Source organism: Myiozetetes cayanensis, unplaced genomic scaffold (assembly GCF_022539395.1).
Source record: "Myiozetetes cayanensis isolate MyiCay16 unplaced genomic scaffold, myiCay2020 scf9, whole genome shotgun sequence".
In the NCBI taxonomy this organism is placed as follows: Eukaryota; Metazoa; Chordata; class Aves; order Passeriformes; family Tyrannidae; genus Myiozetetes; species Myiozetetes cayanensis.
The window spans coordinates 522,982-546,593 of record NW_026088185.1 but is presented as its reverse complement, the minus strand read 5'-3'; the positions used below and the strand labels follow the sequence as shown (position 1 = coordinate 546,593).

At 47.4% G+C, this 23,612-nt stretch overlaps 1 protein-coding gene across 3 annotated transcripts; it reads left to right on the top strand.

Annotated features, from left to right (window-relative positions):
* The first annotated feature begins 604 nt into the window (after positions 1-604).
* Positions 605-23,593, top strand: TRAF3IP1 (TRAF3 interacting protein 1). 3 transcript variants are annotated; one of them, XM_050339470.1, is made up of 15 exons: positions 605-823; positions 2,147-2,215; positions 3,914-4,075; positions 5,946-6,086; positions 6,222-6,665; positions 7,562-7,639; positions 10,652-10,727; positions 12,777-12,866; positions 14,508-14,580; positions 14,732-14,815; positions 15,140-15,257; positions 15,757-15,793; positions 16,225-16,289; positions 22,412-22,635; positions 23,171-23,593. In XM_050339470.1, exons 1-15 carry the CDS (start codon positions 701-703, stop codon positions 23,334-23,336), a joined length of 1,950 nt encoding a protein of 649 aa, XP_050195427.1. In that variant the 5' UTR covers positions 605-700; the 3' UTR covers positions 23,337-23,593. The 3 variants fall into 3 exon arrangements, with proteins under 3 accessions (XP_050195427.1, XP_050195428.1, XP_050195426.1); XM_050339471.1 differs by having other exon boundaries at positions 14,505-14,580; positions 15,140-15,251; XM_050339469.1 differs by having other exon boundaries at positions 14,505-14,580.
* The last annotated feature ends 19 nt before the right edge of the window (positions 23,594-23,612 follow it).

Sequence of the window (23,612 nt, the reverse complement as noted above, 5' to 3'; positions counted from 1 at the left end):
GAATCCAGGGGGGGTTGGGCTCTGCTCCTGGGGAACAAGGGACAGGAGAGGACACGGCCTCAAGCTGTGCCAGGGGAGGTTTGATTTGGATATCATGGAAAATATCCAGCCTGGGCTGTACTGTGGCTCTCGGCACCCCTGGAATCCCAGCCTGGATGGGGTTGGAAGGGACGTTTAAGCTCATCCATGGGCAGGGACACCTTCCACCAGCCCAGGCGGCTCCAAGCCCCGTCCAGCCTGGCCTTGGACGCTTCCAGGGCTGGGGCAGCCACAGCTTCCTTGGGAATTCCATCCCAGGGGAGCACCTTGGAGCCTCCTGTGGCTTCGCTCCAGCATCTCCGCGTCCTTCCCGTGCCGGATCCTCCGACAGGATCAGGGGAACACCCTTAGCGGTGGAGCCCAACACCGTCACCGCACTGAACCCCCCGCCCTGTGCCGCAGCCAGCGTTTCTTTATTCCCCGCCTCTCCCGGGCGGGTTCGGGCCCGCTTTAGGAGGTTTTTTCCCCTCAGGGCGCCGCGGTTGCCATGGCCGCGCTGTCCTTAGCAACGGGCGGCGCGCACGCGCAGCGCGGGGCACGCCGGGAGCGCGGCCGATCCCGCTGCATTCCCGGGGCCATCCCGGCTGGAATCCCGGCTGGAATCCCGGCTGGATCCCCGGGGATGAGCCCCGGCTGAGCGCCGGGCCGCGGGGCCGCCGCCATGAACGAGGCGGTGGCGCGGCGGACGCGGGAGAGCCTGGGGCAGGTGATCCGCAAGCCGCCGCTGACGGACGCGCTGCTCAACAAGCCCCCGTTCCGGTACCTGCACGACCTCATCGCCGAGGTGGGACACGGGGACACCCCCCGGGGGGACACGGCACCCCCGGACACCCCCGGGACACCCCCCGCGCTGGGGACATCCCGGGATAACCCCCCCGGACATCCCCAGGGTGATGGGGAAAAGGGGTTCGCGCTGGCACAGGGCAGGCTGGGGTGGGATATCGGGAAGGAATATCGGGAAGGTGGGATATTGGGAGGGTGGGGATGGAACTCCCATAGATGCTGTGGCTGCTCCGTCCTTGGCAGTGCCTCCAAGGCCAGGTAGTGCGAGGTGTCCCTGCCCGTGAATGGGATGAACTTTAAGGTCCGTCCCAGCCCAAACCCGGCTGTGATGATTCCGTCAATGGAGAAACCAAATCCTTCCAAAACCAGGAAGACGCCTTTAGGTTCCCGCTCGTAAATCCACCAGGAATTACCCCTCTTTATCCACCTTGCTGGATTACACCCCATTCCTTAGAAACGTGCAGCTCTGGGATCGCTGGCATGCCCTTGGCTGTTGGGCAGGAGCTGGAGGGGGAAATTTCCCTGGAGATAAAGGTGAGAGCATCTGGTCATATGATCAGTGTGTCCGTATCCTAAAGTTTTAAACGTTCTGGAGCTTCAGATCTTATAAATGGTACTAAATGGCCAATGAATAACGTGAAAAATGAACAATGCAGGTAAAAATCAGTAACATTCAGAGCATATTTGTTTGGGGACCAGGCTCTAACTCTGCTGAAGATCCTGTGTTCTCTGCCTGTTGTTATTATTGTTGTTTAAACAGTGACCAAACATTTCTGTTGTGCAATTCATAACAGCAGATGGGTGGAACTTAAGTCCCAGAATCCCAGAATGACTGAGGTTGGAAAAGCCCTCCCAGCCCATGGATCCCCCCTGTGCCCCATCCTCACCTTGTCCCCCCTGCCAGTGCCTGACCACCCTTTCCAGGGAGAAATTCCTCCTGATGTCCAACCTGAGCCTCCCCTGGCACAGCCTGAGGCCGTTCCCTCTCCTCCTGTCCCTGTTCCCTGGGAGCAGAGCCCGACCCTCCTGGCTCTCCCCTCCTGTCAGGGAGTTGTGGAAAGCAGGAAGGTCCCTCCTGAGCCTCCTTTAAATTCCCCTGCTGGTGTTTACATTAAAAATCTCTTGGATTCACCAACCGTCGAGGTTAAAGATGGAATTAAACAGGAAGGGAGGGCTGAGCTGCAAGGAGGGAACGCGCTCTAAAACCACTTGTAAAGATGTCACACCAAGGCCAACAGGTTTCCTGCTACTGTATTACTATTTGTTACTTACTAATTTATTACTTGAAGTGTTCTTTACCTGCTCCTTCTCTCCTGTTTTTTAGGTGATCAGAGTGACAGGTTTCCTGAAAGGACTTTACACCGATTTTGAGTTGAAGTCAGACAATGTTAAGGTGGGTCTGAGACTTCCTAACTTCCTTAGCTTTAAAGTAAGTCTTCTTTGAAAGCTGCCACGAGGTTCTTTTGGCCTTTTCCATGTTCTGCATCAGGGATCTGTCTTTAGTTTTGCTGTGGAAGTTCCTGCCTGTGGGTTTTTATGATGCACTGCATGGGGTGAGCAGCTACAGATTGATTTGTGGCTGGGACACGAACAAGCTGCTGGTTTAAAGAGCCTTGTGGTCTCTCAGTGGAGTCTGTGGCTTTATGGCTTTATGTATTTGTGTGTCTGTGCACATACCCATGGAATATTCCTGTTCAGTATCCCAGGACTTGCTGAGGCGTTTCTTTAGGAGCTGCATTCCCCAGGAGCTTTATTGCAGTGTAAAAGTGGCTCATTGCTGAGAGAGGAGGGGAATGCTGTCTCTGAAAACTGCTTTTCTGAACTACAGGGGTGACTTTAACCTCTGTATTTGCTGCTTTCTGCTTGGCTCTTGGCTGAGCTCCCTGAGTTCTCCAGCTCCCCAGGTGATTTGGAACTGCTGGTTCCTGGCAAATGAAGGCAGTGTTTGGGTGTTGCTGTTTAGGCAGCTGCATCCCTGGGTCTTTGTTTAGTGTAGCAGCTGAAATACCAGGTCTGGGAGCCCAGTTTCTCCTCCCTCCAGCCACTTCTTGCGTGTTTGAGGCACTTGTTGCAGGCAATTATTGCTGAGAATTTCTTTCCCCAGTCCATGAGATGGTTTTGCAGAGGAGATCCCAGTCCTGGAGTGTGGGGGAAGATGTCTCCAGGTGGTGTCCCCATCCCAAACCCACTGCTCAGGAGGAGCACTTGGCTGCTCCCCTGCTGGGGTTTCTGTTGGAGTGGCAGACCAGGAGAGTCATTTTTAGCTGAGTTATCAACAGGAGGGTTGAAATCAGTTGGATTCCTAAATTGTTGGGATTTCTCTGGAAGAAATGCACCTCCTGCACCAGCTGCACTTGGTGGCACTCCGTGGTTATCAGGGAGGTTCATCTTTTAAGGTCTAGTAAAATGTTATCTTATAAATGCAAATCTTGGATATCAGGCTTGACCTTGTAATTTTTTACATAATTTTTTGTATATCTTTTTATATAATCTTTCTATATAATTTTATAAATATAAATATTTTGCGTATATATATATAAAAATATTTTGTGTGTATATATACATATATAAATATTTTGTATATATATATAAATATAAAAAATCTGTATGGTCCGTGAGGATTTCTTACATGGACAGAACACACAGATAACTCCTGGAAATGATGAGGATGGAGGAGGAAAGTTTAGGTCTTTATTTGAAAACATGTTTGGTTTAGAATAATGTCCTGTCTCCTTCCATAAATTATTAGATTTCAGGAAGGATGGACAACTATTCAATAAGAGGTTGCAGCATTTCTTTCCCTTCCTTTTTATTTCTGAATGGAGGGAAGATTTTGTTACATTTTATTAACAAAACCCTGTTTTCTCCCCACTGGATTTTCTCCTTCACACCAGGATTTCATTCCCTGGGCCAGAAACCCTCCAATAAAGTTTTAATTTGTTTATTTGGCGTTTATTTTTTACTTCTGCTTTTCCACGACGTCGTCTCCGTGCAAGGGCCCTCGGGGCAGGTTGTGGAGTGCAGTTCTGAATCCCGAGCACGTCTGCTCATCCTGGAGATAAAAACACCTCTGGCTTTGCTCTTTTGCCAGGATAAAGATTCCAAAATCAACTTCCTTCAGAAGGCCATCGACGTGGTGGTGCTGGTGACGGGGGAGCCGCTGGCAGTGAAACCGGTGCGTGTCGTGGCTGGGCACGAGCCCGAAAAAACCAATGAGTTCCTGCAAGCCATTGGGAAGTGCTGTCTGAACAAGGTGGGACCCCACTCTCTGCCTTCTGTACACCCAGTGGGATTTGAGCACTTTGGTTGGTATTTATGGGTGGCCCAGCAGCTTCCCAGGATAAAGTCCCTTGTTCTTCCCAAGTGCTCCAAACCCTCCCCACTTCCCTCCCCACCCTCCGTTCTCCAGAACCTCAGCCGAGAAATGAGGAATTCATTCCCAACACAACCATGGTGGAAGGGAGAGGACTCAGCCAGCCCATCATCTGAGGGTTGGGGTGTGAACCCCAGGGAATGCTTCCTTTTCATTTTCCAAATGCCGAGCTTGGGAATGTTTCTCCTGGAAATTCTCCTGGAAAAGCTGGCAGCCCGTGGCTTGGACAGGTGGATCTTTGCTCAGAATTAATGGGTTTAATCTATATTGGGTTTTTTTTTCCACTTTAATAATTGGCCATTTAATACCATTTCTTAGATCTGAAGCACAAAATGAAGCTTCAGAAGCTTTAAAACTCTGGGGTGTGGACACAATGATTAAATGTCCAGGTGCTGCCTCCTCTGACTTTCTGTCCTTTAAAACATCAGTCAAATCTCTTAATTCTGGAACAAAAGTCATTTTTCCACCGGGCCTTTTTTGAATATGGAAATGCAGCAAAGGAAATATTTGGTAAGTGGTTGAAAACAACTGCAGGGGCAGCTCTTACATTGAATGATTACATTCTGGCATGGAATTACTCCTGTTAAAATAATTCTTACATTAAAAATAATGCTTAAAAATTAAAATAAAAAAATTAAATTAAATTTAAAATAAAATAAAAATTGAAATCAAATATAATATTAAATACAATATTAAAGATAATATATTTATTATATATGTATATATTATATTATTTATATTATATATTTATTATATATAATAAATATAATATAAATATAATATAATATTAAATCGAATATCAAATAGTAAATATAATAAATAAAATTAAATAAAATTAAAAAACTAAAAATTAAAAAATTGCTTCAAAGTGTTACAGAGATTTTTGAAATACAAAGGTATTTCCAAAAAACAAAGGTATTTCGAAACCCTTCAAAAATACCCTTCAAAACAAAGATGTTTCAGAGCCCCCTGAATTAATGAGTGTGGAGAAACGGTGTCTGTTTAGCAGTGAAGAATTGCAGTGTTTACAGGCTGCCTGGCAGTTTGCTTTGCATTATCTTTGTCTGCTAATAATTGAAATGATTTTGTTTTAATTAGCTGTGTTAATTCCTTATGAATTGCTTGAGGTCAGGGAAGGGGAATATTGATAAATACATGCATTGACAAACCAGGAGCGAATCAGGAGTCGGCCTCAGTGGAGCGATCACAAAGCTATTCCTGATTCAGGGAGGAAAATTCCCTGGAAGGAAAACGATAGAACAAGTACTGGGGCACAGTGGAGTGGCCTGAGAGTGGATGCAGATCCAACAGTGTGTGATTTTAGGGATGTGTAACCAATCTCACCGCCCTGGTATAAGCATTTGGCAGGTTTCTCATCATTTTGAAATATATTTAAGCAGCTGCAACGAGAATTGTAATACACTAAAAAAAAAAAAAGCACCATAAGTTTCTCTAGTTCTGGTTCATTTAATGGGATTATGACAAGAATTAATTAATTAGGTCCTTAAAGGGAGGTGTTTGATATAAAAGAGCTCCTGGGAAAGAATTCAGTGGTCTCAGAGGCCTCTTCTCTGATTGATGGATAGTGTGAAGGAGGAAAAGAAAAAAGAGCTTTATTTATAACAACAACAGCAGCAAACCCAGGAGAAAACCCCAACCCCCAGGTCACGCTGATCACAGAGCTGGGGAAAAGGGAGACATTTCCTAAAAGAATGTCCTCATTTCCCTGCTGTTTTCCTGTTCCTTGCAGCTCTCCAGTGATGCTGCTGTAAAAAGGGTCTTAGCTGGGGAAAGAGCTGATCCTAAAGGGAAACCTCCATCCTCCAAACCTCGAGAGAAAGAAAGCAGGGAGTCCAAACCAGAAGAACCAAAAAGCCACAGGGAGAAAGAGGTAGAATTTGCTTTTTTATTTTTTAATTTTTGAGGGTATTATTTATTTGGTTGGGTTTTTCTAACTTGTATTGTTGTCTGTGTAAAGTCACTGAGTGACACTGGAACTCATTTGGAGTGTTGACTTTGTTTTTAGGGCAGGAGAGACCCTGAAAGCAAAGACAGGAGCTCGAGCAGAGACAGCAAACCCAAAGAGGGCAGAGAAAGAGAGAAGGAAGGTGAGAAACAGAAGGATAATAAAGAGAGGCACAAAGAGCCTGAACGGGAGACCTCGAGGGAGGGAGAAAAACAAGAAAGGGAAAGGAGCAGAAAAACGACCAAGCAAGGAAGAGAAGAGGAAAAAAGCAGAGGAAAAGGAGATGCAGAAGATGATCTGGAGCGTGAGAAGGGACAGGAAAGAGAGAAGAAACATGAAGGAGAAAGAGAAAAGGACAGAGTGAAAGGAAGAGGCAAAGAGAAGGCCAGGGACAGGGAAGGAGAGAAGGACAGAGAGAGAGGAAGAGACCGGGACAGACACCGGGACAAGGAAAAGGATGAGGAGCATCTCTGGGAACGTGGCAAGGAGAGAGCAGAGAGAAAGGTAAGGGCAGTGTCACTGCAGAGAAGAGCTTTGCCCATGCTGTGGTTGTTCCAGAGACCTCCCTGTTTCTGTTTCTGCCCCTTTGGCAATTCAGTCCTCCCTGCAGCAGCAGCTCCTCTGCTGAGGGGAAGGTTCTGGGGTGGATTTGGGAGCAGGACACAAAGCCTGGGGTTGCACTTCTGTATTATTTTTTCTGGCTTTCTAGATTAAACTGCTTGGCTTTTTGTCTTTTTTTTTTTTTTTTTTAATTGGGAGAACTGCTGGGAAGCCCATCTGGATTCTTATGGGGGTGACTTCAACACCATCCAGTCCCACCATGGGCAGGGACACCTTCCGCTCTCCCAGGTTGCTCCATCCTGGCCTTGGACACTTGCAGGGATGGGGCAGCCACAGCAATTCCATCCCAGCCCCTCCCCATCCTCACAGGCAACAATTCCTTCCCAATATCCCATCTGTCCCTGCCCTCTGGCAGTGGGAAGCCATTCCCTGTGTCCTGTCCCTCCATCCCTTGTCCCCAGTCCCTCTCCAGCTCTCCTGGAGCCCCTTTAGGCCCTGGAAGGGGCTCTCAGGTCTCCCTGGGGTCTCCTTTTCTCCATCCCCAGCTCTCCCAGCCTGTCAGGAGGCTGGAAGGAGGTGGTCTGTAAGGTCCCTTCCAACCCAAACCATTCTGGGATTCCCTGATTCTAAATCCTAAACTTCCTTAAGAACCATCTCTTCACTGCCTTTTGTTTTGTTGTTCTTCTTATCTTCTCTTTCTCCCCTCAATAATTCCTGTTCTCCTCTTCTGCTCTCTTCATGGCAGAAATTCAGGATTGATGGGCATCAGAGATGCTTCTGTGTTAGGAGGGAGCTTAATTTTGGTAAATGGAATCTAAACCAGCTCGTTCCTTTTGCAGCCCACAGATCCTGAGGAATCCACACTTAGGAAAGCACAGAGGCCAACTAAAGACAGCAAGTGCCAGCCAGAGAATGAGGTCAGTAGTGGGAAATACAGGAATATTGGCAGTGTTGCACCTTAGAATGATTTGGGAGTCTCCTTGGACAGATTTTGATGGAAAGGTAGGTAGATAACAAATTTCTAGGGCTGTAAACAACACAGAACAAATGCTTGTCTGGTTGGTTGGTTATTTATTTATTAAAAAAGTTCTGAGTTTATTCCATTTTCCAGATTTTATTCCTGGGTGCTGATGTGTTGGGTGCTCCAGGGAAAAGATTTGTTTGTTCCAAGTTCCCAGAATCCCGGAGTGGCTCGGGCTGGGAGGCACCTTAAAGGTCATCTCCTTCCAACCCCCTGCCCTGGGGCTTCTCCTTGTTCTCAGGATCTTCCCTGGGAAGCTGTTGGGTTTATTTATTTATTTATTATTATGCTTAACACCAGTTTGGGTGACGAACCCACAGCTCTTCCTTGGCTGCAATCCAGGCAAACCTTTGAAACTGCTGCCACTTGGAGGCAGAGCTTATAAAATACGTTTTGTTGTTTTGTTTTGTTTTGATTTTAGCCCCAAGCAAATATCCCTGGCTGAGTCAAACTTCCTGCAGATGTGGAGGCTCTGGTGGAAATTGGGAGCCTCATCCCGAGCTCCTGTCGTGCTCTTGGGCACCACGAGCATACACAGGGGCAGTCAAGTTTCATTTCCCCTCTGAAGTGCTTTTGGGAGGGATTCCAAGGCTTGGGAGTGGCTTTTATTCCCTGAGATCTAGAGGACATTCCTGCCTCTCTTTGCCTGTGTGAGCAGAGGCTGCTGATTTATTGTGGGGTTTTTTTGGGTGATGAAAACACACCCTTTAAAGCAGTGCAGGACAAAAGGTTCCTCATCTTTAAGGTTGTGGAAGGCAAAAATGAGATTAAACCTTTTTACCTTTTCTCTGGGTTTCCTTTAAAAAACGAAATCAATTCAGCCGTTTTTTTTTTTTTTTTTAATTCATGTTCTACATGTGCAGCAAAGCCTTCAAAGTTTAGCCCCTGGCTTTGCTCCTCTAAAATTAAGGATCTTAATAAGATTCTCTGTGCATTGGTGCAAAGTCTTAATTCCTCTTGTTGCTGATTATCCAAGCTTTAAAATCTACTTAAATTTTGACAGGTTGACTTTATTTATTTTTTTTTTTTAATTTCAATGTATTTTTCTGTCCCTGAAGCAACTCTGTGTGTTGTGCAATAGCCATCCCGTGGGTATCTCTAATTTTCTGGAGCTAGAAGAAAGCAAGGATAAGCTGGAATTAAGGGACATTTGGGCAACACGTGGCCATCAGAAGCTGCCTCAGGGCTGGCTCTTGCATTCCACAGTTTGGGATCAGGGTGGGGTTGTTCTGTTCACTCTCAGCCCACCTCTGGTAAAACAAACAAACAAACAAAATCATCTTTAAAATGGCTTTTTTTTGACCTTCTCAATAATCAGGATCTCTTTGCCTTTGCACAGAAGGTGCTGGAGGTCACAGAGCACGTGGTGCTCCTGGGCTGGGAGGGGAACAGGACAGCTTTGTCGTTTATCCCTGAGGCCAAACACCTTGGAAAAGGCTCCTCCATGTTTCCTGTGGCTGCTGAAACTCTTGGCTGAAGGGTTTTTTTTAATATCCTGTCACTTTTGGCCACTTGGAAAATGAGTTTTATTGGTGCCCTCCGGACCACAGCGCTCTGGAAATGGTCCCTTGAGTGAGATCTGATGAACTTCTCCTTCTGCTGGAGCCTCTTTGGATGCTATAACCAAACTGTGGAATGAAAAAGAGCCAGCAGAGAGAATGATTCCATGGAGATCTGCTGGGAGTGACCCCCTCTTTCTGCTGTCAGCGTGTTGGAAATCCATCACTTCAGCTCAGGCTTCGAAAAGAGGGGTTTTCCCAATCTTTCTGTCTTTGCAAAGTGTTTAATGTGCAGATGAATCTCATCGTGTGAGGTGATTGAGGGGTGTTTTCCTGGTAAGCCTCCTCACCCACAGCACTGAAATTGGCCTTAGCACGTCGAGATCTTCCCTTGTGTCTGTTTAATTTACATAAAGTGATCCTGGCACACGTCATTTGTGCTGGAAATGCAGATACACCTCCTGACCCTGGGGATCTCAGCAGGGGAAAAAGAAAAGGTGTTTTTGAGGGCTTATTTTTTAATATTTGTTTATTCTTAGTTATTATTATCTACCTATCAGTGGAGGGGGGAATGATCTAATGAGTGTTAAAACATCAGGAAAACTCATTTTCTCGTGTTTTAAAGTGAAATTCAAGCTATTCAGAGGTTAATAATGAGGCCAGAGCAGCAGAATGGATGGTTTGGTGGATCCTCTCTGTAATCACTCAGAAATGGGAAGCATCCATCCATCCATCCATCCATCCATCCATCCATCCATCCATCCATCCATCAGGAATTCCACAGAATTTGTCTTTTTTCCAGGCTGAAGTGCAAGATTTCCCTTCAGTGGCTCCAGAGGCTGCTTTTGAAAGCCCAGGAATCCCTAAGAAGGGGAATGACCTCTTTCCCCTCCCTTTGGAAAGCCCCAAATCATAAATATTGTGGGATTTTGGGGTGTTTTTTTGGAGGAAATGTCAGTTTTTACCCTGCACCTGCTGCCAGGGGCTCTGCAAAGCCAGTGTTTGTGTCCCCTGCCTGACGTAAATAAACAACCACATCCACTTTTCCTTGTTTCTGTTTTGGAAGGAAATTTAAAAGACTTCCTGGCAGGCTGTGAGGGGGTTGGAAGCATTTGACTCCTTTCAGGAGCCAAACATCAGATCCCAGGAGCAGCAGTGGCATCACGGGCACTCCACAACTTCCACGGGGTTGGACACTCCTGATTCCCATTTGGAAGCTGGTTTTAAATCTGACCTGGGTCATATCCAGGAAAAAAAACCAAAAACCTGCAGCCTTTGAGGGAAACAAACTCAAAATGTGGGGGTCAGTTCTGAAGAGAATCATTTCGATCCATAAGGAGTAAATTTTCGATGTAATTACAGGATTTTTAGATCTGCAGCTGGATAAATTTCTGGGATTTCTTTTCCAGAGTGAAAGTCCTGCAAGGACATCGAGGCAGCCTTCAACCAAAGGATCAAGGCAACGCTCCAAACCCACAGGAGAAGGTAACCAGGGGCAGGATATGATTGTTTCTATCCAATGTGCTGGAATAGGAGCAGCAGAAATGCTGCAATATCCTTGTTTATTATTGTCAGGCCTCTGTTTGTACTCCCAACCTGCATTTATGAATCCAGGAGGCAATTTTCCTGCCAGAAAAAGTGAAATTCGGTTCAGTTTGCTCACATTTCTCATGCAGGGATTAATTCTCTTCTCTTGGTAATTATTGTGTTCTCTATGCATGGGGTTTTGACTTGCCTGCAGCTGTTCCTGGCATATTTCACACTTGTAAATTCAGAATTTGTAAAAGCACAGTGCTTCAGCAAGGCTTAGGACATGTCATTTAAGGTTGTTTGAGAAGATGGAAGGGGTTTGTGAGGCAAAATGTGCTGTTCTGTATAAAAATCCTACAGCCATGGACTCTAAGTTTGTAATTTTATCACTCACTAATATTTGCCCTTCCTGAATTTACTCAGGGAATCCAAACTTCACTTCTCTTCTGAATCATTCAGTCATTTCTCAAGGATCTGAAAATCTTGCTCTTCACTCTTTGGGAATTTTGGGGGTTATAAATGAAAAGATAATACTTGTTAAAAAAACCCCACCAAAACAGGCAAGGCCAGAGGTTGGACCTGATGATCTTGGAGGTCTTTTCCAACCTCGGTGATTCTGGGGTTCCCAGGGATGAACTTTTGGCCAGTGCAAAAAAGGAATTTCCCGGATATTCGTTCCATATTTGTGTTCCCCTTCCTGGGTTTTGTTTGAGTTGAAGAGCCAGCTGGGGGAAATCACGGCAAGGCAAAGCTTTGTGAGGGATTTCCAGAGCTTGGGACACTTCAGATATTCCAGGGGTGACCTCGTGGTGGGAAAGATGGGCCAGGGATGGATTGTAGTGCCTTTGGATGGAAACCTCTGGCTTTGTTCCCTGGAGCTGTTTGACAGCTGGGACAACCATCAGCAGCCATCTCACACCTGCATTTTTGTCTCTCCAGACAGGATTTAAGGGAGGGTTTTAACCTTAAGGTGGTTTGAACTGAGCTTAAGAGACATCAAACCAGGCTTTCCAAATAATCCAGTTATTTATCTGTCAAGGTGCTTCGTTTCCATTGGTTGTTTCCCCAGCTTTTGTATTGAAATCTATGAAATATTTAATATATGGAACTGGATTACCTTCAGAACATTCCAAGTGCTTAATACTCACACAGCAGGGAGAAAGGAATCCGAGCTTTGTAGGGGAAACCAAGAGGAAGAGCCTGGAGAAACACATGGACAGGGAGTAAAACTGGCTGCTCCCCAGACCTCATTTCTACCCAATAAAACAAAGAAAGAAATTTTAAATAAATGCCTTCCCCCCTCCCCCTATTTTTATTTCAGTGACCTGCTGGATTCTAATTTTCCTTCAGTGGTTGATGATGTTTTAATTCTAGCCCAGAAGTCCAGAAATCACCTCAATGTCTGTGTTCAGGGGCTAAAATGCCCCCTGTTACTGATGCCTGTTGAAAAATCACCAGTTCTGGTTAAAATCTGCTGCTTTTTAGACTAATGAAGATCTTCATCCACTCAGAGTGCCCATGGCACTGTTACCAGTTAACAGAAAGAGCTGAGTGTTGCTGAACCTTCCCAAACCCCCGCATTTTCTTTGGGGAGGAATGTCTCTTCTCCAGTTAAAAATCAGATTTATACCGAATATTTCAGCTTTTTTTCCACTGGATGTTACTTGGCTTTTGATCCTTGTAACTTAGGAAATTAATTAGGGATATTTATTAGGTCAAATGCTCTTATTATTGTATTGTTTGACCAGGCTAATAAATAATATCTGTAAATTGCTTCTGAATTGAAGGAGTTGCCAGTAATTTGGGAGGAACGTCAGGAGTTCACTCAGCACTCCCCTGAAAGAGCCTTTGTGCCCTTGGGATGTGAATTATTTCCACTCAGGGGGGTTTATCAAGCTGGGGTAGCCCTTAAAAGAGTACTGTCAGGGGTTTAGCCTGGCCTTTTCTTTGGAGTTCTTTCCCAGCTCTTTGGTTCCCTTTGGCCATCAGTGGTTTTTGTTCCAGGAGCTGTGGACACCAGGAGTGGGACTGCACAGGATGGAGCTGCTGAACCACAGCAGAAAACTGAGGCAGCACCCGCAGGAAAACACAAAGGTAGGGAAAGCTGAAATTCCACTGCCGTGGGATGTCTGACCTGAGGGCTTTGGGATCAAACCCCTGCAGGTAAATGATTAAAGGAGGGGGTTTTACACTTAATCCAACCTCTGCCTCGTGCTTTACTCACAGCTGGGTTGAAAAATGTGCATTGCTTCATAAAACAATGGCTTTTATTTTCTTTTTCCTGTCCTTTGGCAAGTTTTCCAGGAGGCAGCGTCCCAAGGAAAATGCTGCACCTCAGTCCCTTGGGATTCCCTCTGTAGGAACTCAATCACTGCACGTGGCCTTTTTGGACAGGTTTGGGAGCCTCAGTGTTTGCATTTTACAGGATTCCAGAGGAAAATTCCACCTCTGCATTCTGATTCCTCCTTTTTTCCCCTCACAAGCTGATCCTAGCTCCTGAAGCTGCATGCAGCTCCTTGGAGCCCTGGAAAAGCAAAATGTAGGAGGAATAGCTGAGGTTGAAGGAAAAAAAAAAGCTGCATTTTTGTTTTCTCCAGCTCCAGATGCTTGGCTTAGTTGGGAAAGTTGATCCCAATTGTTGCTGTTCCACAGCTGCCTTTGGAGCAGGTTCCTCAGAGGAGAGCTGAAGGCAGTTCTTGCACAAGGTTTGCAGGGAATTAGGAGATACTTTGGGATTAGCTGAAGTGTTTTCCCCTCTTCTCCCGGCCCTGGTAGTAGTTCCCAAGTTCTGGATGGAGTTCTTTTGTCAGCTTATGATTAAAGAATTTCTGAATTTATCTACCAAAATCACCATGTTTGTTATTTCCAGGTGATTTTCCCCGTGACATCCCAGAGACAAAAGACCAGCATCAAACACAGTTAAGAACTTCCACTAGAAAAAGGGGCTTTTTCATAAAAAAACTCATTTCTCTAATGCTTTTTCCCCCCCCTTTATTTTATGGATTTCAGAAGTTTTAAACCATAACAAAACACGAGTGGGTTGTGTTTAAGTGCTTTGAGCAACTTTATCCAAGCAGTTTATAAACACTTTGTGGGTTCTCACTTGAAAATAAAAACCTGTTGGGAATGTTTTGAAATCTGTTCCAGGGAGTTCTTGAACAGCCACATTAATACAGGGCTCAGTTTTCCATTTTGGGAATGCCAATATGTGATTTTTTTTTTTTTTCTCTTCCTCCTTCTTCTTGTCGGTATTAAATTAAATATCTGGACCGGGGGGAAGGGGGATTGCAGAAGAAATCCTCAAATCCTAGAATCCTCTGGAAAAATTGAGTGAGGCCATTGTATTTTCACAACTGAGGGAAACTCCCAATATATAAAAAAAACCCTCCCAATATGCAAAAAACCCCTCCTAATATATAAAAACCTCCCAATATATAAAAATGAAGAAACTTCTCAGTTAAAAAAAAATCTATTTTTTTTTTAATTAAATTTTTCAGTGTCCCCTTTTGAATTGGTTAAAAACTGGCAGCCCCCCAAGACATATAGGATTTTATATAGGATTTTATATAGGATTTTATATAGGATTTTATTTCTGATTTAAGCAGCTTGGCACGTGCTGTGTTTCCGTGATCACGTATTCCAGGTGCTGATATAAAACTCCAAATACTGCCATGGGAAAAATCAGCCCTTTCCTTGCCAGCCAAGCCCCCGATTTCTTGTTGCTTTCTCCAGCAGGGAGAGAAGTGGAGGACGTGGCTCCCGACAGACCCATGGGCGGGGAAGCGCCTCCCGAGGTGCCCCCGCAAAGGTGAGGTTTTTTTTAGTCCTTCATCCTGTTGTTAATCCATGGAGGTTCTGGGATGTTGGGAAGGGCATTCCATGGCTCCGTGGAGGGGTGGTGTGGGTGAGGTGAGCTTGGGTGCTGTGCTGTGCCAACCCCTGTCCCGCTGTCGTTGCAGGCGGATCCCCCGCCCCGGCAGTGCCCGGCCGGCCCCTCCCCGGGTGAAGCGGCAGGAGAGCTCGGAGCCCCTGCTCCCAGAAAGGTGGGCAAGGTCCCTCAGTCCTGCTGTCCCTCAGTCCTGCTGTCCCTCAGTCCTGCTGTCCCTCAGTCCTGCTGTGCCTCAGTCCTGCTGTCCCTCAGTCCTGCTGTCCCTCAGTCCTGCTGTGCCTCACCAGCCCTGGGTGGGAATCACTCTGCTCTGGGTGAAGGTGGGAATCGCCCGTGACCTTGGAGGGCTTTTCCAGCCCTGCTGATCCTGGGATTGATTGCCCTTGGCTTTCAGTCGCTCGTTTAGTTTGAGTTGCTCGTTTGGCTTTGCTCCGGCCAGAGCTCCCGAAGGTTCCCCTTTTCCTCGTGTCTCCTGCAGGAGCGGCAGCGCCAAAACCGTCCCGCCCGTGATCCTGGACCAGCAGCTCGCTGAGGAGGAGGAGGAGGATGAGCAGTTTGTGGTGGAGGCAGCAGGGCCTCTGCCACAGGGGGTAAAGGTCTGGGCGTGCTGCCAATCACAGAACATCCTTCCCTGGTTGGTTTGGAATGTTCAGCTTGGGGGGAGAGGAGAAGGCTCCAGGGAGACCTGAGAGCCCCTCCCAGGGCCTGGAGAGGGACTGGGGACAAGGCATGGAGGGACAGGACACAGGGAATGGCTCCCCACTGCCAGATGGGATATTGGGAAGGAATTCTTGGCTGGGAGGGCGGGGAGAGGCTGGGATGGAATTCCCAGAGAAGCTGTGGCTGCCCCATCCCTGGAAGTGTCCAAGGCCAGGTTGGAGCAACCTGGAATAGGGAAAGGTGTCCCTTCCCATGGCAGGGGGTGGAATGGGATGAGCTTTAAGGTCCTTCCAAGGCCAACCAGTCTGGGATTCTGGAATGGACTGACTTTAGCAGCTTCCAGCTGAGTATTTTTGAATAACTGTACTTTATAGTGCAGTAATTGTACAGCAACACCAACTTTATCCAACTAAATCTCTCTTCCTGCCTGTTCAGGAGCCTGAAGTGGAGCTGGTTGAGGATCAGAAGCATGGTATGTTATATACATATATTTTTAATATAGATTTAGATTTTATAAATATAAATCTAAAGAGACGTAGATTTAGATTTAGGTATTTAGATTTAGATTTAGATTTTGTAAATATAATTATGGGTAGTTTTTATTTAGATTTTATAAATATGTATAGATTTAGATTTCATAAATATATCTAGATTTAGGTTTAGATTTAGATTTTATAAAATATAAATGTATAGGTTTAGATTTTATTTTATAAATATATATCTCTCTCTATATATAATCAACTTGGTTTAAAGCAAATGCTGAACACTTCAAATGCTGACTAAAAAAACTTGCCCTAAAAAGCTGTTTGCATTAAAAGAAGTGGGAGCAGTTGGGTTTGATTTGGATGTTTGACACAACTTTGGTGCCGAGCAAGGCTGAGGAATATCCTGGTTTTTCAACAGGTGGGCTGGTAAAAGGAATCCTGGAAACCAAGAAGGATTATGAGGCCTCCCAGACAACAGACAGGGTAAGGTGGGAATGGAATTCCTTGCAAGGAACTCTGAGACTAAATATGGCAATCATGACCTCTTTCTTTGCCTTAAATGTGGGGGATTTTCCCCATTTCCAGCCAGCCTTTTCCTCTGCTGTGATGTTTTTCCCACAATCAGTAGTTGTGAAAGGGGAGTTAGTTTTTGGGTTTGCTGGATTTTGTTGTTGTTGTTGTTGTTTTGCTCCCTTATAAAGGGTGCAAAAAGGAATTACCTCTCTTTATCCACTTTGCTGGATCCCACCCCATTCCTTAGAAATGTGCAGCTCTGGGATCAGTGATCCCAGAGCTGCACATTTCTAAGGAATGGGGTGGGATCCAGCAAAGTGATCCTTGGCTGTTGGGCAGGAGCTTGAGGGGAGATTTCCCTGGAGATAAAACAGGGTTAGGAGTGGACTGTGCTCTGATGATGCTTCAGCTCATTCCTGAGCCCTGGAGAACAAGCCCAGCTGTTCCTGTTCCTGGATTCCTGACTAGGTGGTGCTGTTGGACCATCACTGCAGCCGAAATCTGGGAGCAGCATGAGCGGTTCAGGTCCCACCATCCCACTGTGCTGGTTGGTGTGTCCTGTCAGGGCACAGGATGGGATAACGGGGCAGCATTGACACAGCCCCATGGATTCCCAGCTCGGGAAGCTTCCCCTGCTGTTTGTGCTACCTTTTCTGGATGGTTTTGCTTTGGGACTAAGAGAACACACTAAAACAGAAAAGCCCTTTTACCCCCTCAGAACGTTTGCAAAGGCCAATTGTCCCTTCCCCAACAGCCTCGTCTGGAGCCTCTCCAACATCCATTCAATCCCTGCTTGGGTTGTGTGGCATCTTTTGAGCCCGCAGCTGTGTCAGCTGGGGCTGGAAAAATCCTGCTGACGTCCCACTCCGGCACTGACAGCCCGCCTGAGCCCCTGGAATATCGTGGGATGGCCTTTCCAAGCAGCCAGGGCTGCCCTTGCAGGGGAGGTCCTGCTTTTCCAGCTGCTCCGTGGAGGGCTTTGGGATCCAGGGCCAGGTTGTCCTTTCCCTGAAAGGGTGGTCCAGGAAAGGTGTAGCTTGCCTGAAGTGCAGTTTTCCTGCAGTCCTGATCCACGTGAGAGGTGTTCAGCAGGGGAAGAAAGAGATGTTCCCTTTTGGATTCCACTCCTTTTATTCGAGGGGTGGGAAGAATGGAGGCAGGTTATTAAATAGCTTGAAATCCCAGAATTCCCACCTTTGCCCCTCCAAGGGGGCTTTGGAAAAGCAGAAGCTTGGAGGTTTCCTGTGAGGAACAAGTGCTATTAGATAGCTGTGCCCCCGGGGATTAATTTAATATTAATGCCATTAATTAAACTGGGATGCATTGGGCACTTGGAGGCCTAGAGGAAATACAATTATTGCTGATTGTGGTTGTTCAAAGCTCGGCAGGTCAGTGGTTTTTAAATTAATCCCTCGCCTGCAGCACAGGGGTGTTAACTGGGGTTGAGATATCCCAGAATTTGGGTGTCTGGGAGAGGTTTCCCAGTCGAACCACACCGTCCTGGGGTGTCCCAGGATAAATAATGTGGTCCCCAAGCAGTGCTGTTACAACACAGGGCCAGGATTTGGGATAATCCTGGAGTCCTGGCTCCTTTGCATGCAAATCCATGGAGTTCCTCTCCTGTGGGTCCAGGATAAATCCAAACGAGGCAGCAGCTGGAAGTGCTACCAGAAGGGAGGGGTGGAAGTGGGAATGCAGTGGTTCCATCCCTGGGAGAGGGGGGAGTGTGTCCCAGGACTCCCAGCTTGGTTACCACAGGGACCAGGTTTATTCCAAGTTCTTTTCCAATGGGAAAAAGGTGGGTTTTTTTCCCAGAGGAGGAACTTGTGGATGCGAAGTTCCAGTGGGGTGAGCAGGAAAGGAAGGCTGGGCAGGACTGGCACCCAATGTGCCATCAGTTAATGGCATCAATTCCAGCTGGAGTTGTCTCCTGAGGGTGTGTGTGGTCAGACTGGATTCACAGGGATGGAGCCAGGCTGGGAATGCTGGGGGGGTTCACCTGGAGAAGAGAAGGCTCCAGGGAGACCTTAGAGCCCCTTGCAGGGCCTAAAGGGGCTCCAGGAGAGCTGGAGAGGGACTGGGGACAAGGGATGGAGGGACAGGACACAGGGAATGGCTTCCCACTGCCAGAAGGTTAGATGGGATATTGGGAAGGAATTCTTGGCTGGGAGGGTGGAGAGGGATGGGATTCCCAGAGAAGCTGTGGCTGCCCCATCCCTGGAAGTGTCCAAGGCTTGGAGGAACCTGGGCTGGTGGAAGGTGTCCCTGCCCATGGCAGGGGCTGGAATGGGATGAGCTTTAAGGTCTCTTCCAAGCCAAACCATCCTGGAATTCCATGATTCCATGAGTGTGTTGAATTCTGCCCCAAACACAGGAGATTTGGGGATGATTTTCCTCCCCAGCACAGGCTGAGTGTGAGGGAAAGCAGAGCAGCTCTGGGGGCTGAGCTGGGTGTCCACGGCCAGGTGCAAAGTCCAGCTCTTTTTAGAGGGATCAAATAAGAATTTTTCTTTCCAGGAAAAAAAAAAAAAAGAAAGAAAGAAAAAGAAAGAAAAATTAAAAATCCCCCTTGAAAGAGCCTTCTTTTATTGTCCTGTGGTGCCTTCCAGCTCAGACTGAGTCTGGCAAATCCAGTGGGGAAAGAACATTGTGTCTCCAGCTCCTTGGCCTGGGACTGAACTCCATACCTGGCACCAGCAGGAAAAGCATCCTGCTCCTTTCAGCTGAGTTCACATTTACTGTCCCCCTCCCTGTTCCTGGGAAAGAGTTCCTTCTGGGGACTCCCTTGTGGATAGTTCCAATCTCCTTAAAATGCAGCCCCTGTAAAAAGCAGGAAAAGAAAACAGCCTTTATGATGGAAAAACATATTTTACACAGGAGAGAGAGAAAAAAAAACCAGCTCCCACCTTGTTGGTTTTGCAGGGAATGGATTGAAATTGCTTGTCCAAAGCGAAGTTTCTGCCCTGTCCCCTGGAAAGACATGGGGGGAGATGGGGGAGCTCAATAAAACTCTGACTGCTTGGGCCTGTTTTCATAGTGGGGCACAATAATGGAGTTAAAAGGGGCTGTAGAAACTATTAAGTGCTTGATGGATGTTTGGATTAATTTGATGCATGTTTAAAAAGCTGTTAATTAAAAAAAAAAAAAAAAAGGGGAAAAGGGAACAAAGGAGTGGCTGTAAAAGTAAGGAAAGGCTGTTCCTAGAAATTCTGGTGGTTTCTGGATATCCTGGTTGGTAATTCCCACCTTATTGATGAAAAAAACAAGAAAAAAAAAAGATGAAAAAAAGAAAATTCCTGCTCTGGTGATGGGAAAGGTGCCTTATCCCAGGAATCCAAACTAAAGGTTGATCTTGGTGCCTCCTGGAAAGCACAGAGGGAAAGGGGGGTTGTTGAGGCCTCCTTTTCTGTGGGGATAATTTATGGGTCGTGGTGTGGAAGGGAGAGCTGTTGAGGTGCAGGGCCTAATGAAATAGCCTGGGCTAATCCAGGTCCTGGCACTTTCCTGGAGATATCCAGTTCCACCTCCGTGCAGAGGGAGCAAACCACCCACCTTGCCTGTCATAAACCACCTGCCGGCATTCCCGGGGATTTCCAAGTGTGTCCCACGTGGATTTCAACCCAGAACTGGAACTGGAGAGCTGGGGGGACACAGTAATGGGTTTGTGTCCCTCTTAATTACTTATAATTAGTCTGAGGGATTCGTGCTGATCACTCCTGGGCTGCAGGACGTGTGGAATTGGGGCTGCTCCATCCCTGGAAGTGTTCAAGGATAGCTTGGAGCAACCTGGTCTGGTGGAAGGTGTCCCTGGATGGAACTGGATGTTCTTTAAGGTCCCTTCCAAAATAAACCCCTCTGTGATCTTGGCAGTGTTCATTAAATGGAGAAAGGGTGGCTGGTGACCTTAAAAGTCTTTTCCAGCCTTAATGATCCTGGGATTCTGTGGCTGGCTTGGGATGGGATGATATTTTGCCCTTTCTGTGTCAGTTTTGAGGAATTCAGCTGCACAAAGAACGTGCTGGAATTCCAGGGACGCTAGAATTAGTTGGGAATATTTGCTGGTGTAACTTTAAAGGGTGTTTTCCTGATTCATCCCAAACATTCTGTGGTGTTTTATTGCCACTTGAGTTCTTCAGGCAGCCCTGTATTTTTGGGGGTGAATGTTACAGATTGTTGGCTGGCTCTGTGTTTGAGAGGTCTGTGCATTTACAGATCTGTGTCTCGATGTATTCTGTACCTGAAGCACACAATCCTGGCCTCCAGCTTTCCCAGGAGAGTGCCATGGGAAACATTCCCAAGCTTGGCATTTGGAAAATGAAAAGGAAGCATTCCCTGGGTTTCACACCCCAATCCTCAGATGATGGGCTGGCTGAGTCCTCTCCCTTCTGCCATGGTTGTGTTGGGAATGAATTCCTTATTTCTCGGCTGAGGCTCTGGAGAACGGAGGGTGGGGAGGGTTTGGAGCACTTGGGAAGAACAAGGGACTTTATCCTGGGAAGCTGCTGGCTCTGATCCAGCTGTGCTGGTTGTCTTTAAAGCTCCCAGCTCCCTGTGGAAAGTCCAGTGCCATGGATTAAAAGCCTTCCCTGTGGAAGGAGCATGAGGAGTAGGAACCCAGAGTTAGGATGGGGAGGGAAGGGCTCTGAAGCCCCGGGGGGAGCACAGCGCTTTCATCCCTGCACCCTACGGGATAACAAACACATGGATGGCTCCAGAAGACATGGAATGCCGTGGTTTATGTGCTGGGTGTAATGAAACACCTGCTGCTGGGAGGGAGGGAGTGCAGGGAGTGTTGTTTTTAGCAGCTCACGGAGCCCCTTCAGAAGCGAAGGTCACGGGTTCGGCGCGTTTGTCACTCCGGCCCCGTTCCTAATGAAACAACTGCAGCATAAACTCCCAGTAAACTCCCAGATCCCACTGTTCTCCTGCACCACGTGTGTGGCAGAGCACAAGCCCAACCTAAGGCAAGCTCAGCCTTTGAATCCTCCCCAAAGTGCTTTTCTGAACTCCGTCTCTCTCTCCCCCTAAAGCCTCTGAGTTTGGCAGGAGCTGCTGCTGCCTCCAAAACCCAGCTGAGCAAACAGCCCCTGGCTCACACAGGAAGCCAGGCCAGGTTGGGAAGGGGATGGATTCCATGTCCCAGCACCAGGGAGGAGCCCTGTGCCACCTCCCTGCTTCCCCAGCAGCCAGGAACTGTGCCCAGGAATTGGTTCACCCTGCGGTTGTGGGGGGAGAGAAGAGGCCTCTCCAATTTTCTGGCACACCTTAAATGGCTTTAAATAGCTGCACTTCCAGCTCCTTGGGGCTGGGTTTGGGAATTTGACCTGTGGGAGTGTTGGAAAGAAAGAAAAACCAGGTTGTTTTTTCTTGGTGGGGATGAAAAAACCCAGTGGGCTTTTCCTTCACGGTGGTGGTTTTCCTGGAATAATCTTATTCCAGTGAGTTAACAATGTGGCATCACTTTGCTCTTTTTATGGCATCCCTTTGCTCTTCCTGGCTTTCCCACTGTAGGAAGCTCCTGTTTGACTTGCAGCAACCTAAGAGGCCTCAGGAGCTGCCCCACAGGGACTCTGCTGGCTGCACAGGAGGGAGGCAGTAGGAATTCTTTGGGAGTTTTTTGAGGCCACACCTGCAGCCTGCATAGTTTTCCAGCCCTTAGCAGGAGGGCAAGGCAGGGAATCACCACCAGGTATTGGAGCTGGGAAGGGCTGTTACTGGGACCAGCATTAGGAGCTGGAAATCCAGGTATGGAACAGTGGAGGGAGAGAAGGGGTTCAGAGAGCCAGGAGGAGGCTTTGCCCTCCAGCATCTACTGGAGCTCCCAAAACTTGCTGCTGCTTTCCAAGCTTGCCCAGAAAGTTGTGGCTGCCCCTGGATCCCTTGGAGTGTCCAAGGCCAGGTTGGACAGGGCTTGGAGCAAGCTGGGACAGTGGGAGGTGTCCCTGCCCATGAGCATCCCAACTGAAACCACTCTGTGATTCCAGGGTTTTTCTCTTCCATTTCATCCTGTCATAAGCACTTGTTCCAGCTCCTTCAAACATTCTTCATTGTCCCCTAATTTTGATGGATTCCTTGTCGATCCTTTCCCTCAGGACAAGCCGGTTGTTTCGGAAGGATCCAGGAGGAGAGAGAGGGACTTGGTAGCCAAAGAAATCCGGAAGCCTCAGGCCTCCATCCAGACTCTGTGCCAGAACACCTTAGCCCTTGGCAGGATCGTGGATTACATCCAGGAGGACATGGATGCCATGAAGAACGAGCTGGAGATGTGGAGGCAGGAGAACAGGCAGCACGAGGAGGCCCTGAGGAGAGAGCAGAGGTCAGTGTGTGCTCAGGGGGGCTGGGCTGAACTCAGGGACATTCCTTAATCATCCCATTCCAGCCCCTGCCATGGGCAGGGACACCTTCCACCAGCCCAGGTTGCTCCAAGCCCCATCCTGGCCTTGAACTCTTCCAGGGATGGGGCAGGCACAGCTGCTCTGGGAAAGCTGCTCCGGATGAGCCCAGACGTGAGCGTTGCTGTTGCCTCGTGGGGATCTCTCCTGGCCAGTGTTCTCCCCTATCCGTGTCTTTGTGCTTCTTCTGCCAAAGTTTCTCTCAGGAAAGTTGGGAACAACTTAAAGGCCGGGTTGGATAAGGCTTGGAGCAGCCTGGCCTAGGGAAAGGTGTCCCTGCCCGTGGCAGGGCTGGAACAAGATGGTTAAAGATCCCTCCAGGCCCAAACCGTTCTGGGATTCCATGATTCCATCAAATACTTTGCAGCCCTTCAGGTGTTGCAGTGCCCTTTTTTTTTGAGGATTAAATAACCTGAGGCAGCTCAGAGTTCCCCACAACATCCTGCTGTTGTCTTTCAGCATCACGGACAGTGTTTTGGAACCACTGAAGGCTGAGCTGGCTGAGCTGGACCAGCTGATGAACGACCAGCAGGACAAGATCCGTGCTGTCAAAGCCAATATCTTAAGGAACGATGAAAAAATCCAGAGGATGGTTCTCAGCATAAACCAGGCTGCAAGAAAGTGAAGAAGAGGGAAAAGAGAAGACTTAAAAAAAAAAAAAAAAGCCTTGGGACTCACGGACATTCCTACCAAAAAAACCCACCCCCAAATCCCAAGTAGCAGATATGCCTTGTTCAGATTTAAAAGGTTTAGGGACTGGAACCCTAAAACTGTGTTAAAAAATGTTATTGCATTGATTTTTAGATGTTATTCTGCAGGTTAAAATGATATTCACTTGAATGTTCAAGTTGCAGAGCTATTAAAATAACTTGTTTGTTTAAATGGGAGCTGCTGTTTCTCC